This window comes from Oreochromis niloticus, linkage group LG14 (assembly GCF_001858045.2).
Source record: "Oreochromis niloticus isolate F11D_XX linkage group LG14, O_niloticus_UMD_NMBU, whole genome shotgun sequence".
NCBI lineage: Eukaryota > Metazoa > Chordata > Actinopteri > Cichliformes > Cichlidae > Oreochromis > Oreochromis niloticus.
In genome coordinates, this window is record NC_031979.2 from 14,299,925 (window position 1) to 14,316,269 (window position 16,345).

Below are 16,345 nucleotides of genomic sequence, written 5' to 3' on the forward strand. Positions count from 1 at the left end.
AAAAACGTATTGTAATACTTCCTGCAAGTAGAAGTCTTTTTATTGGAACTGCAGTGCTTGCTGTTGCATTACAAGGTCACTGACATACGCTTTCATCTGTGAGGTCACAAATAAAAAGACCTCACAAATGAGACGATAACGGCGGTCGAGAAAAGCAAAGAACAGACATGTGCAAGAAATTCAAAACATTGCTACAATCCTGAACAGAAACCTACAATTTCGAATGAATAATGTCTTTTAAGCTCCTGAATAATCACACTAAATGTGACATGGTTTCTAACTGTTTAGAGAATATTATAGTAAGAGCACTTTGACGACAGCTAGACCAGACACCTGCAGCCGATTACACAAAAACACTGGTGTGTGTATCACCCACCTGCCGCCCGCGTACACCTCAGCTGTGTCAAACAAGTTGACTCCACTCTCGTAGGCAATCGTCATTAGCTGCTCTGCAACCTGGCAAGCGGTCAGATCGAGCACACACAGGAAAAAAAGAGAGGATACAGAAAGGTTAGTTTGCAGTTTTTATTTCACCAAAAAGAAACAATTTTTTTCCTCTTTCAGGCGCCTACTGATGAATCGGCCGTGAGGGAGCCGCATTATTCCTGCTTATCAGTATCTTCCTTTTAAATATTCATGTGTTTCCACGGATACAGTGTCCAAGATTTACCCAAATCTCTTTCAAAGTAGGAAAACATGACACACATCATCAGCCCGTGCAGCTTCACATTTCATCTAGGAATCACTGCTGAGGAATTACAACCAGAGGGCTTCCTTGGAGTATTATTTAACTGCAAATGATTTTTATGCAGCACGTTACAGGCAATGGCGTATTTCAATATAACAAATATAAAAGACCACGCCATCTCGAGAGCGACTTAATAACACATAATCTGGTTCAGAAAGCATAAAAAAATGGGTAGTATGATATTAATAAAAGAAAAGCTGAGCTGAAGTGAGGCACAGAGAGCTTCCAGAGGAGCAGAAATGGCGGTCAAATACCTTCAGAAGCCAGACTGCCTCTTGGCTGGTCAGTAAGATTGGTGTTATCAGATTTACGTGAACCTCATGTGACAGTGAACGTCACAATGGCGAACCACCTCAGTGACGCTCACCTTTATATTCCTGCTTCACCTGGTGGTTCAGAACGACTGTGAACGTTTCCATTTTGTTTAAGCAGAACTGCACACGTGTGAAGCTACGCTGGAAGTCTGTTCATATTCAGATTTTATTGAGCAAGTAGGACCGCAGTGTAATTAGCTGTGAAAAATCATTCGACTCCATGATGTACGGCTGTGTCAGCTCTTTTCTCTTTAGTTAACTCATGCTTTGTGCCAGTGTGTGTGTGTTTGTGTGTGGCTTTTTTTGTATTTGCAGACATGGTGACCATAAATCATCTAACTGAGATCCAATTTCCCTGAGGTGACTTTTATTACATGGAGGACTTTAAGTGAATTTACTGTCATTTCCCTGTGGAGTTCTGTAGTGACACAAGGGTGTGCTGTGTTGTGTTTGCGTTCACGTGTCTGCATGAGGTGCGTGAGTTTGTGCAAATGCATGTACAGTATGTGTGGGTTTTTGTGTGTGTGATGGCAGACAGTGGAGGCGTTGCTTCTCGAAGAATGAGATAACGTCTCCTCTGAGAAATGTTTTCGGCCTTCCTCAACCATCACTTTGCAACTAGCATGAAGCGGGATAGCATTCCTAGCCTCTGTGTGATAACAACAATGATAGTAAATTTGATTTTATTAGTATCTATTAGTAACTAACATTCCTTTGATGAACATGCTGAAGGCACATCCCCTGTGTAACACAATGTAATATAGAACGGCAATAAAACAAACGACAACACACACAAAAAGAAACAAAAGTCATAAAAAATGGAAAAGGACCAACAGGAAGCAAAATAAAAGTCAATAAAAAGTATGTTTGTAAACTGATTTAAGATGTTGTAGCCACAGAGCAGCTCCCACATGGGCCTTTTGCTCGGAGGCAAAGCTGAAAGCAGTCATTTATACTTTAAAATCCATTTTTAAAGTTAACCGCGAGCCCCAGAAGAGATTCTTGGTGAGATAATGTAGCATCACCTGTTGAAACAGCAGCACCTGTTCTCAATGGAGAAATTGCCAGCTGTGGAAAGTCTTAAAATGGCATTTTTACTTGTAGCAGCAAAGCAGGAATCCAAGAGGTGTTCCTCTACAGAAGGAAAAGGCTTAAGGAGAAAAAAGAGAGAGGCATTCTTCATCTCCTGCCAACATAATACTGAGTAGTTTTAGCTGCTAAAACTACAACGAATTAGAAGAAAAGTGCAGCTGCTGACTTTTTATCCTAGTGTTGTAGTGGCGAACACTTGTGCATTCAGAATCACCTGGGCGAGTCATCTTTGGCCTTTATGCCAGCAGAGAGGAAATCAAATCCTGTAATCTTTTCTGTCAATTATCCAAAGATATAAACGGGTTCTGAGTGTGTGACAATTCTGATACTTGGATTTGGGGAATCCTGTATGAAGAACCTATCCTATCACTGCAATACAAGTAATTACATTTCCCTTCTTTTAATATCTGTAAAACTAGAACTAAACTAAAGGTGAAAAATATGTTGTAGTTAGTTTATAATTTATTTTATTTAACAGTTTTGAAAAAAAAAACAACCTGAAATTATTTTTTTGAAGTTGAAAAAGTAACTAAAATAATATACATTTAAGAAGAAGTAAAATCCTTAGTTTTAGAATTTGTCAGGTTGGTAAAATAGTATCACAACTTCTCAAATGAGGCGTTGGCAGGCGTGTTTAATGAGACTCTGAATGTCTACAACGCTGTTAGTCTACTGCTTTCAAGACGTTCTGCGTTTTTATTGTGATTTTATTGTGATTTTATTGTAAATGCTATTGTAAAACCTCAACTGATTTCCCAAGTTTTGCATGGACATATCCCCTTCATACAATAATAATTAAAAAGGCAAACTAACAAACATTTTAAACAATAAAAAACAATAAAAAACTAAACTGAAATAAAAGAAAAAAATACACTCTCGAAACACATCTGAATTAAAAACAAAAAGTCAAAATGAAATAAAAATATAAAGTAATTAAAAGATCTAAAACTATAATAACCGTCTATAAATCACCTTGTGTAAACTCTTTGTAGTAACATTTATGGAAAATAACATGAAACCATTGATTTGATGCTGAAACCTGTCTTGCTAAAGTAAATATACATGAATCTTGTTTTATTGCCTCAAGATCAGCATTTTGGATGTCACCAGCTTTAGAGTGACGAGTGGACCTGACAGAGAAATCAAAAAAATTCAGTAGGCACCGAAGGCGTCCCGATCTACCTGCCGAGGTCTGAGATTGGCTGATTTTTAATCGGCCCAGTTCACACTCACAGCTATATGCTATAGCTCTTCACTCTGAGTTGAGATAAAAAGTGCTAGCGTGAAAGTGTTTATAATGACAAACCTAACCAGACACCTAAATCCCCTCATCTGGGTAAACAGGGACATTTTAAAGACACTAAAAGGGAAAAAGTAGCTAAAGCTAAATCCAACCAGAGCTCAGAGACAACCAAAAGCCAGGAGCCTCGGTGTGAGCCTCGGTATAAGCATCGACAGGATCAAAGTGCTTTCAGAAAGCAAAAAAGGTCATTGTCCCATTACTGGTCAAAACGAGTATCTGAAATTTGTTCTGTTACATAAATGTGTTGCATTTGCTTCTGTTTGTTTAGGTAAAATATTCGAAACCACCATCAGGTAAAATTTATTTCAATTTATTTCTTATTTGCACCTCTTTCTAGTAGCAGAGCACTTTATTTTGAAAAATCCTGTGCAGCATTTTAAAGTTCAATAATTTATTTTATTATAAAATAATATTTTGCATTAAAGTAAAATAGATTTTTGTTTGTTATAGCTTGTAGAAAGAAAATCATCTGAGAAATAGGAAAAGTTGGAATAACCACAACTGGAGCCATGTCCATGTTTTATATTCAGTCTTTGATGATTCTTTACAGCAAACAGCATTTTGTTCTGTTCCCTCTGTGAAAACTAATTTTATAAGTGTTTTTTTCTCAGCTTAGTATAACCAACATTAATACAATATATTCATATATTTCATTTTTTCTTGTTTTTTTTTTTTTTTTCCTTTTTTAAAGAAATGCATTAGATGCAAATCCAGGGCTTTCAGATAAGGTTCAGTGAACAGCCAGGAAAGGAAATAAAGGACGGACATAACAGTGTCCACATTTCAAAATGGCTCATTCAGTCTCTGAGCCCTGGACTGCCATCAGACAAACAGAGCAGAATAAAAAGATGGAGCTGGATAATGGAAAGGTTAGAGAAAGGAGATGTCACTTAAGGAGAGAAAGATTTGGGGAAGAGGGATTACAGAGAATATGAAAAGCATGTTCTTTCCCTTACTGGTCTCTGCTGAGTGCAAACAGGGAAGCAACCTCATGCCAGAACTGTCGGCCACACTGGAGGGTCATTTTCAATAAAGTGAATGAATGGAGGTCTTAGGTAAGATAACAGCTACAGGATGAAGGATGAGGTAAGTAAGAAGCTAATAGATGGATTGCATAAATGAAAAGTGGTGACAACTTAAAACTGATATTTATTTGCTGGTAGAGTTAGAAACATGCAGAAGAGAGCGTTACAAGGACAGACTGAATTAAACCAGAACACGAGCGATAGTTTCAGGGTGACTGCTTATTCATGACGAGTCTCACAACATGCTAACAGGCCAGTCGCTGTCAAAGAGCTGAAAGGGACATTTGTGAAGTCAGAAAGTTTGCAGTGGTGTTGAAGCATCACTGCTTACTCAATTCTGCTTTGACTTCTAGGCATTTCAGATGAGCTGAATATGAGTGACGGCCTTCAAACGATGGGATGCTTAAAAAAAAACCCAAACAGGCAGAAACTGCAGAAGCAGCACGTCTATAAAATAAAAACCTCCTCCTGTAGTCAAACACTGAGTCACTGTGAAGTTGCAGGAACACATGGGTGGCTACGCTTCAGGCTTCTGTCCTCATTTTTTTTCCCTTTTTTTTCTTCAGGCGCACAAAAGGTGGAAGACAATTGGATTTCCATAGATGGAGGGAATATAATAAGAAAAAAAATTGACTTTTTTTATTTCCTCACACAACCTCAGAATCAAGGCTGCAGCAGCCTCCCACATACTACCCACACAACCTTGAGCGAGGACTTTATGACTGCGCTGCCTCCTCCCCTTTCAAACACACTGCATCAACGTTGACACGAACAAGAGACGCTGTCTTCAAATTCACTGTATGATTTATGGATCCACTTTTGCCCTTTTTGGATGAGTAAGCAATATCAGCTCGCTAACCGCCACGCTAATCTGAACTTCCTGCCTGTCTGGGAATGTGTTATCGTTAAGACGAGGATGTTGCGCTTTGATAAGACGTGCTCTCCAAAAATTGCCCAGCGTTAGAAAATCTATACTAATATTTTAGTATATTCTTCCAATATCAATAAAGTTATTACACAATTATTCTGAATACAAATAAAGGGAAAATATTAGTGTTGTGTGTTGATGCCTTGTGCATTTTTATCTCCGTTTGTGTGCTACAGTTGTTCTTAATGAGGACAGGGACGCTGAACCCTGCTGAGGACATTTTAGCAAATTTAGGGCAGACTTGATGACAATGACATTGAACAGGGCACTGGAGGACTGGTTAACCTACCAGCACTGCATGTAATGATAGTACTCTTGCTTTTGCATGTCCATCGAGACCCTCTGTCTGCCCTACCAGCTTCTTTTTCTGGTTGTTCCTACCGTGGATCACTTTACACAGATCACGAGCACACAGAAGATTTAAAAATTTAAAGCCACGTTCACGCGAGACAGCCAGAATTGATCATAACGCCCCCAGCTGTCACAGCCTGAAGTGTCTGAGTGATGCTACTGACACTGAACTGGGGACGTTCAGGATAATGGAAGGGGAAAAGGGTGCTAAGCCTTGAGTGAGGGTACCAAGTAAGTCAACGCCAGCAACCCTAAGGAAAGAAAAATAATACCCTTACATAAGCTCGGTGCTTCTGTGTACCCCTGGGTGAGCGCTGTTCTCTTCTGTGTCAATTTAAGTGTGTGCGTATGTGCGGTGACCAAGACCGGGACCCCAGGGGCAACATCAGAGCACGTTAGAGTTCATCAGCATAAGTGCAAAGGAGAATTCGGTGTGCACACGTAGCCATCATGCTGACCTTTTCTGTCCTGTGTGGACCAAAGTGTTGCGATCCAAACAAAGCGACTCATCGAACCTGAGGTTTCGGTGAAGGCTGTGACTTTAAAGGAATAAAGCAATACAAAGTGAAACTGTGGCGTAATTGAGCCTGTGGGTGTTAGAGGGCTCTGTCAGTATAGTGTGCTGAAGGTTAACTGTGACACCACTCAGTCAGAAAAAAACAGTCATGACAGATGTCCCACAGTCACAGTGACAGTTCTTTGGTTAACTTATGACTCTAACTGTTGTACAGAATGGAAAATCCCTTCACCAGATTATGTTTTTGCTCCTTTGTATGTGACATTTTGCTTGATGGATTATAGTTAGAAGAATTAACCTTCCTGGAGGACTACACAGCTGCACCTGCTTCGGGATCTTACAGACTTTCAAATAAATACGGCACAGAAAAAAGAAACACTGGAAGTGTTTGCGGCGGGGCGTGGTCTGCGGTGCCACTGCAGGGGAGGCGGACGCACCTGAGCGGCATCCGCAATCACGCCTTGCCGGCTTAAAGTCTGTGCTGGGTCCTGCTGTAATGGTTGTTGTTAGTATGTGTCGGGCTGTGAGCTGCGGAGCTGCAGCTGACTGCGTTTGTACAGCAACCGTCTGTTAATAAAGTACGCCGCAAAGCATGTACATGTCGTTTGGTCTGCTGTGGATCATTTACAGTGTCAATCTGTATTTATTCTGATTCAAAAACAAACAAAAAGGATTGCATCTTTTTCTTTTTTAAACAAGAAATAAAACAGCGGAGAACAGAAATGGCTACGGATGGCCACTCTACCTCGAATGCTGCCAACTTGTCTTGTCCTGCAGCCTTTTTTGACTTTGTTGGCAATTTTCAAAAGGGATTCAGTTTTGAATTCATTCTTTTTTATGGCAAGTGGACAGTGATGCTCATCAGTTTCCTATATCAGTGCACTTGGACCCATTTTTGCTGTTTCATCCATAAGTAAGGCAGCTTTCTCTATATAGCATGTTTCATTGCATTTAAACATTTGACAGGCAAAAAAAGTTGTGTCATTATTTAATAGGTAAAAAAAGAAGCCACACCAACCGGTCTAATGTGCCATACACTGTACATCAGTGTAATCAATAAGCAGACTGCACTGACATCAAGTATACATGTAAAATAAAGGAAAGCGTTTCATACCTCGTCTGTTATCTGTCCTCCAAATGTCACCCATGTACCTGGAGGGGAGAGAGGCAGAGACATTTCATCATTAGGGAACATTTCTATACTGTCAGCCCTTTCTGTCTGTGTCAGTGTGTGTGTGTGTGTGTGTGTTTGTTTGACATCGTGAAGTAAACAGAACTAATCCCGGGGCTGTGACACCATTCGAGGGAGGCTGTCAAGTTCCCAAGAGAAAAATCTGTCCTGTTTAGAGCTGCTGCTCAGTACTGAAGTATCACCTATTGTGAGCCCCTGTTAGCTCTCTCTGTCTTTACTGATGGCTGTTCGTTTGCTACGGCCGTGCATATTTGGAAGACCTTGCATCCCCTGTCCTCATGTGCTTGTGCATGTGAGAATAATGACGCCACGGTCCCGATTGTCCCGCAGACAATACCGATAAGCCAGACAAAAGGCTGAGCCGCCACAACCGGAGGAGACACTAAATCCTCAGCACATTCCCTCAGGGAATTATGCACGTAGCTTTCTATTCAGATTGAGTCAAAACAGTTTTAGCTATCTGAAAGCGTCCCACTCTGCCAGACAGACAGAGAGACAGGAACACCTTTTTATATCAGAAAAGTGTCTGCTGCTCACCTGTTAATGCAGAAAGGCTTATGTGTATTTTGGTAGTTGCAAGAAAATCTGGGCTGCCTGACAAGATATGAGGCAGTTCACCTGTGAAGTTTGGCAGCAGGTCCATGGAAACTGTCATCACATATTTTTTCCTAAATTGAGTTAAAGGGAACTTCCAAAAATGGACCGTGTCACATAAAATGGTGATTAAGCATTGCACAACTTTGCCAGTCTTCTGTTGCCAGTATTCCCAGCTTTTTCAAAATGTGTTGCCTGCATCGAATTCCATGCATGAATAAACATCGCAATTTCAGCCTAAACACCAGAAAGCCCTGGTGGAACATTTCAGAACTAATTATGTTTTTTTGTGATCACCAAATCGTAAATTGACTGGCTCATAAATAGCACTTTTCTAGTCTACCTTGGCACTCAACGCACTTTATACAACCTGTCTCATTCACACATTCATACACGTACTTTTTACTACATCAGTGAGCTTTCTGTCTAGCTCTACTCCTGCGCCACAATCACCCTACAAGCAGCTACAGTCACCTAATGCAACTGTATCACAAGGGCATTAAGAAAGGCTTTATGAAAGACGATGTGTTCAGACAGTTAAACAGTGACCTTTTTTATCATCTATTGTACATAACATCTTTAAAATATTGAGAAATTCAAGAGAAATCTTCTTATGCAGCAATAATCCTGAACCCCATCCCCCACTCCCCAAACTTTTCCACTGGTGAAATCAGACATACACTATATGAATAAAAGTATGAAAAATCCATGGCACGAAGCTCCTTGTGTACAGTTTTTGTACTGATGTTAATGCCAGAGGAGATTTAGAGCTCTGCGGTTACTGAGCCAGCAGAACATTGGTCACTTTCATTCACTGTGCACCTCTCCACAACCTCACTCTCTACCTTTGCAAGGTCTACCACTTCATGGCTGAGTTACTGTGTTACTGTGGTTCCTAAAGTTATTTATCCAACCCACCAACTAACCATCCATCCATCCATCCATCCATAATACGGGCAGCAGCAGTCTAACCCAGACCGCTCTATCCCTAGCCACCTCATCCAGCTTCTCTGAAGGAGACTGAGACATTCCCAAGCCAGACAGGCTTTAGGGTATCCTGGAGGGATTACATCCTACCCAGGGCCTCTTCCTGGTAGGACATGCCAGGAACACCTCACCTAGCAGACCTTCCAAGTCACAATCTAGCCAGAAATCACCTCAACTGGCATTTTCTGATGTGGATGAGTAGCAGCTTTACTCCAAGTGCCTCCGAAAATGACCAGTGTCTTAATTCTCCTTTTACTTGTGAACAATACCCTGACATACTTAAAACTCCACCAGTTGACCATAAACATTTCCATTTTACATTATTACCACTCACAGCTGATTGGAGGAGGAGGAAAACATTTGGTAAACCGATTTGCTGCAACAGTGGCATCCTATTACATCACCACGCTTGAATTCAGTGAGATCTTTAGGACGACTCATTCTTTAAAGACTTGACTTTATACACCTGTGACAATGGGACTGAAAACACCTGGATCTATACAGTCCAACTCTGTACTTCAGTCTCAGGACAACTTCAGTTTCACACTGAAGGACGATTTCAGTGCCAATGCTGATCCAGAACATAACACATTTCACAAGCATCAGTTAATTTTATTCATCTATTCATACTCACTGATCTCTTTTTGTAACACATATAAACATTTTATTAGGATCACATGAATTTCATGTACTGACCTATACATTTTGATCATTTTTAGTACAAACATTACTTTCAGTAAGTCACAGAGAACATGGTGTGTCCTTCTATCTTTATCTCAGTATTCATTTTCAATAGTGATGAGGCTAATAAAGCAACCCCTCCAACCAACTAGCCAACTGATCACTCTCTTCCTTAGTATATTTGTTAATTACCTTCAGGCCATGCTAGTCTCCACCTCTTCCTGCTCTCTTTTTATTAAATGTATTATATCGTCATTCTCTTGCCCACTCCGTGCTCCGGTGGTCACAATTTCACACCAAATGAACACGCAGTCTTTCTTCTTCAGGCCTTGTTGACCTCAGCAGCTCAGCTGTCATGAAACAATTTATAAACCTCAGAGAAAGCGTGGGGGAATGAGAAGAAACTCCTCATTCCCAACAGGCAGGATGCTTTTGATATCCTACAGCTCATTATTCCATACATTGCAGTATCATCAACTCCACTGAGGTTTAACTTACAGATGACACCCGGAGGATGTATTGGATCTTTTTGGTGCATAATGAAACTGATTTAATAAGGAGCTAAAAAAAAAAAGCTGAGGTTTAAACATACATCATCATCAAAAGTTTTTAAGCAGAGGTGGAGCCTGGGTGAAGTGACGCCAGCGGCTGGTGGAAAAAGTTGCCTTTAGACTTCCTTAACACAAGTTACCATGGCAGCTTCAGTACGCCTCAAGTGTACCTGCGGTGCAGTCATGAGAGCTAATCCTTATTATACAGTGTATGTACAGCGCAGGTTATTTCTTATCAACACGTGTGCATAAAGTTCACCGCTGTGTGTTGTAATATCTGTGTCGACATTTGGACGTTGTGTGTGTCTGTGTGTGTGTGGGCTCAATCATCCCTTAAAGCTTTCTCCAGCATGGTGGAAATGTAATCACAGCTGACGATGTCCAGTGACTGCTCTGGGCTTTGTGTCTGAGGCTCAGCGTGGGATGAAAACCCTGCAGAGCTCTAGTGTCAAGGCCACCGCTCTCCGAGATCCAGCTGACGTTTCTGTTTGATGGAAATTAAAGCCCTGAAAAAAGACAAGCTTTCTTTTTTTTTTCTTGCAGCTGCCAGTGGAAAGTGCTGGAAGAGTCACTTGATGTTGCTATGCAACAATAATAAACCTGATAACCTTGCAGTGCCTTTTTCGAAACCTGAAAAGTGTTCACATCAAGAAACAAGTCGGTAACATTTATAATAATGGCACAGGAATATGTCTAAATGCCTTTCTCATTTCGACTTCTTCGACCTTTTCTACCAGATTAGAATTTGTTTTCAAAGAGCAGGTCAAATAAAACCAAAATAAATACGATACGATCCCAAGAAGAAGTTAAAGGGGAGGAATATGATGGGAATATAAGCAGCTTTGTGGAAAGAGCTTTGTGTGAGTCCTTTTAACCTAAATTTCTCAGAGGTGGACCCAAGTCCGGTGCCTGGCAGTGTGATGGATGGCACAAATTTAGATGAAGCATTTCTCTGGTGTCTCACTTAAACTGACCTCTTAACTCTTCTTTTCAGTATTTTGAACCTTTCTGGCTGCAAATGGAAAGGCTGAGTCAGGAAAGGTACTGAAAGTTTGAAGTGAGTATATTAAACTAACAAAAATCCCCTGGTCCTTCCAGCGACACACTGTGGGGCTATTTAAGTGTCTAAAAATCAGTTAATAACCGTATTTATGTATGGATATGAACCTCCATACTGAGGCATATGCATATTTATGCATATCTACATATGCATGTTTTTGGTATTCTGACCTGTATTTCATACCTTGTGTGGTGCCTTTTATTTTTATAATACATGAACACAAACACAAAGAAAAGCTCTCATTCTCACACGCACACACACACACACACACACACACGCACAGACTCCTTTGGACCTATTTTCAGTCCAGTTTTATGCCTTTGTCTCCTGCACAAGTTTTATTGATTTCCATCCTTCGTCTCCTGTTAAATCCATATCTATTTCTACCTTGTCTACTCTTTTGGCTACATTGTGGCTCACAGGTAGTGAACAAGCCAACAACATAAGAAAGTATATATATATATCAATTCTAGAAATACTGCAACTTAAAAAAGGCATTTGTCATAAACTACCTCGTCTCTTGTTCATAAGATGATCAGCGAGAGCCAGCTCAGATCATCAGATGCAGTTTTTTGTTAGTGGTTATATCACCACCTGAAGGCCAAGGTTACAGCCACAGAGGAGTTGAAATTTTACTTTTAGGGTTAAAATGAGTGAAAAGTAGGAGGAAACTTTAAGTGCTGCATGACGAAGTATGACTGATTACTGAGGCTGAACTAATGAAGGTGATCATTTTCACTGAATTGCACTAAAGTACAGTAAAGTCAAAGTAGAAAACAGGATGTGCTGTAGAAGCTGTGGACTGTTAATCTCGCACACGCACACAGAGGTCCGACCTCTTCCTGTCTTAAACACTGCAGGATTTTCCAGGAGAACCATTTTAAGAATTCATCAATCAGTTGTGCCGCATCAGTGCAGCAGGCTTTAAAGGGAAAAAAAAGGTCCTGGATTGTGTGCTATGAGCGAGATGACAGATTACAAAGTTTTCGGGTTCACACAGAAGTGCTGAAGACTCAAATAATGCTGATCGTGAATTCTGCATCGACTTTATTTTTGGTTTTGTCAGCAACTAAAAATAGGTTTCCACAAACACTCTGTTTTCCATTTTCCACAACCAATCAGCACGGCTGGAGCCAGTGTGTGTTGACAGCATAGTGAGGCCACTGCAGACCCCTATAGGCACTCTGTTAGCTTTCTCACTGACTGAAGAGATAATGGTTTATCTGCAGCAGCAGACAGCCAACACTGAGAGGACGCGATGAATTCACTAATCACCTATCAATTAATCCACCCTCCAGGTCTCTCACTTGTGATAATCACCTTTTTAAAAAAATCAATTCATTTTCCATTAACTGATGAGAGGTTTTTACATTTGCAGACAGTCGTTACACGGTCTGTAACTTTTTCAGTTTCGTATGAATATAAATTGAGCTAACATGACATTCGGCTTTGAGTGAATGTGGAACGGGTTGATTAATTGTTAGTGGGATGGAAATAACTGATTACAAACAGATTACATTTAACTGTCAGCTTCAGCGAGATTGTGTAAACGGTTTCTTATTGTGGAAGGCTGCCAGGAAAAACAGGAGGCAGAACTCGCTGAGTAGTGTTGGATTAATGAACAGTTTTTTCCCACTTGTTTGCACGTCATTAAAAGACAGATTAATCTGAAAACACTGCAAAGTAAGCTTTGTTTGGTGGTGTGATCATTGCACTGCCTGCTGTAACTGCACAGGCACAGAGCTTCTGCATGCCTGCGCTGAGAAGGAGTTTCAATTCAGTTCTTTAGAACTGGAACAGGACTGCAACAGAAATGCCCCTGCAGACTAGTGTGTGTCAGCTGGACTGAACAAACTTAAACTGAGGACTGCAGAACAATTTCTAAATAACTAAAGCGTCCCATCTTCATGAAAATCCAAATCATGAACTTTTATGAGCGTCCTGAGAGAATAATTCTTTTTTATGATAGAATATTGTTTCAGATATTAAGATCCAAATATATTTTATAATGACCAATACTGTGGAGTACTTAATGTACTCAAGTGTAAGATTTTTAAAAGTAAAGTGCTGTGAAACAAACTTGTTCAAATCGTTACACTTGCCAAAACAGCCCTGACCCGTCGAGGCGTGGACTCCAGCCCTCCGAAGGTGTGCTGTGGTATCAGCAACAAGATGTCAGGTGGGGCCTCCATGGATTGGACTGAGCTCTGAGAAGAGGTCGCAGCCACCGGGGAATCCTAGTGCTAGGTGTTGCCCGGGTAACACTCACACTCACCCAGCTATTCAAGTGATGTAAAAGAAAACATGGTTCATCAAACCAGGCCAACTTCTTCCACTGTTTAATGATCCAGTGCTGGACAGAGGTCAGCATGGGCACTCTGAATGCTCTGTGGCTATGCAGCCCCATGCACAACAAACAGTGACAGACTGTGCATTCTGACACCTTTCCATCAGAATTAGCATCAACTTTTTTGGCATTGTGAGCTACAGCAGCTCGTCTGTTGGATCTGACCACACGGGCTAACCTTTGCTCACCATGCAGATCAATTAACCTTGGCCACCCATGACCCTGTTGCTGGTTAACTACGGTTCTTCCTTTGACCACTTTTGATAGATGCAGACCAGTAACGCCCCACAAGTGCTGCAGTTTGGAGATGCACTGACCCAGTCGACCCAGTCATCTAGCCATCACAATATGGCCTCTTGTCAAATCCTTACGCTCGTCCATTTTTACTGCTTCCAACACATCAACTTTGAGGACAAGATGTTCTCTTGCTCCATAATATAGCCCAGTCACTAACAGGTACTATGATGGAGATAGAATCAGTGTCATTCCCTTCACCTGTCTGTGGTCATAATGTTATAATGTTATGTAGTTATTTCTTGAGAACTGTAGACAGAAAGATGGACACCTTACCATGCTCACTGGCTCATTGTCCGGATGAGCTAAAATGTCATTTGTCACATCTTTTGAATTAAAAAGTGCCTAAAAGATTTGCACAGAAACATACGCGCATGTCATTAAATGCTCTCACAGCACACTCCAGATTTCATCCTTTCACATCCTTCTAGTGTTAAAAGAGAGTTTGGATAGAGAAAGGATTGCAGATGAGGAGAGAAGAAGCGCGGTTCACAGAGATAAAGACAGAGTGAGTACGCGATGGAGACTGGCAGAGCAAGGGCAAAACTGCTAAACAAAGACAGTTAGCAGAAGTTATGTTGTTTGTTTTCCTCTTTTTTTCTTGACTTTCCCCGTTCTTGTCTTCTCAGCTATCCCTCCAAACTGCACTGTGTCCCTGGGATCAGGACTTGTTGGGAATGCTAATTCATCTGTGGTGCAGGTTATCTTTTACATTTTGAGTAACGCAGCACAAGGAAACAGCTTCGAAGAGAAACGGGCTATGCTAAGTATCCTTAATGGAATCCTTTAGTTACAAAAAAATCATGTTCTTAATCAAATACCTGCATTAAACATTAACACAACCTGAGACGAACCTAAAGATTAAACACGATTTGCAGGTAATGACACTTTTTCCAAATATTTGAATTAATTGTAAAATTTATCTAAAGAAAATAATCTCAGCAAATTGAATATAATAGTGATCTATCCTAGTAATGGAAATTGAAATTGTTCTACTTTATTATTTATGTTCTATTTACAGTACTGCAATTACACCTTAAATATATTGAAAATGTTGCTTTTCTCCTCTTTTCTTTAAGTGCACCTCAGCAGTGTTGCTCTGAATCTTAAACACAGCAGCAGTCATTATTTTTGCAGTAGCTGCAGTGTGAAGTCAGCCACTCCGTGACAAGGTCAATTTGCTCCTTTATTGTTACATAACTCTTGGACGCTTTATCCAAAACACACTTCTTTTTGGCCAAGTTGAGCAACTTCTAACTTTTAAAAGCAGCCCTGGGTCCTTGGTTAGAGTGCAGCAAAGATAAAATCACTGTTTTAGAAACTGACATGATTAACTCATCTGTATGGATATAATGTTTCAGTGTGAAAACCAGGATTATTTACAGTTTTAACCTGATGAGATCTCAGGATTAGCCAGTAAACAGGTGTGGAAACATTTTCAACTGTTTAAACCACATGTTCACAAAGGTCTGTGTATCCCCCATGGCATCGTCATGACTTTGCACACTGACAGGCATGATTTAACATGACTGACTGAGTGTGTCATCATATTTTGTTCTGATGAACTTTGGTCTGACAGTACAGTAGAGCTATGAGAATAGCTACAGACAAGTCTCTCACAGCGTACACCCATTACATCCTCATCTATTTTCTCTACCATCAAGTGTGACAATGAAACACAATTTAGCATCCTGCCCTTTGCCGTCTCTCTCCCCCCCCTCTCCTGCCAGCATCATGTCTGGCCTGCCCGCAGCGCGTGGCAGGTAGCTAGCATTATGCTGACCTTTTCTGCACTGTGGATTTCAGCCAGTTTGAATCAGACCTCTCAATCTTCCATGAACCACCTGAGGCAGCAGCCCTCAGCATCGTCCTGTGGAGGAGCCAAACCTTACAGCCACACAGATAAAAGTTCTGCATTGCACCCAAAGGTGTCCCTGGAAAATAATTTTGTGTCAGCTGCATATTTATTAAAAAAATGCATCCAGCAAGTTGTGTCATCTTAAAATTAAAGGTGGTGCATGTTTGTATAGTATATACATAGTATACGGCACATAAACACCTCTTAAAATACAATATGAATGGCATGAGATACTTTTTAATGATGCTTCAAAAACTTACACATCTGATTTAGCCTTTGCAGTAATTTTTGTCGCCCAACAAAAGGTTTGAGGTTTTGCAGACCACTAGCCACATTAACTCATCCGCCATTTTGAATGTGCGACAACCATGGCGACAATGTAGGATCAAGTGAATGAGGCTCCAGTTGCACAAGCCTAGAGAGTCGTCCGTGACCATCTGGCAACCACTTGGCACTAGAGGAAAAGAGTATTCCCCAGCCGGCTGACAAAATCCTCTATGTGA

General features: G+C 40.7%; 1 protein-coding gene across 3 annotated transcripts in view; it reads right to left on the minus strand.

Annotated features, from left to right (window-relative positions):
* kcnab1a (potassium voltage-gated channel subfamily A regulatory beta subunit 1a) overlaps window positions 1–16,345 on the minus strand; it is a 119,123-nt gene that overhangs the window by 13,939 nt on the left and 88,839 nt on the right. For all 3 annotated transcript variants that reach the window (XM_005474540.4, XM_005474539.4, XM_003441617.5), the window contains 2 exons: window positions 7,393–7,430; window positions 377–456 (listed from right to left, as the gene is read on the minus strand). In XM_005474540.4, the coding sequence (XP_005474597.1) occupies window positions 377–456; window positions 7,393–7,430 (118 nt within the window). The remainder of the gene's footprint in view (window positions 1–376; window positions 457–7,392; window positions 7,431–16,345) is intronic.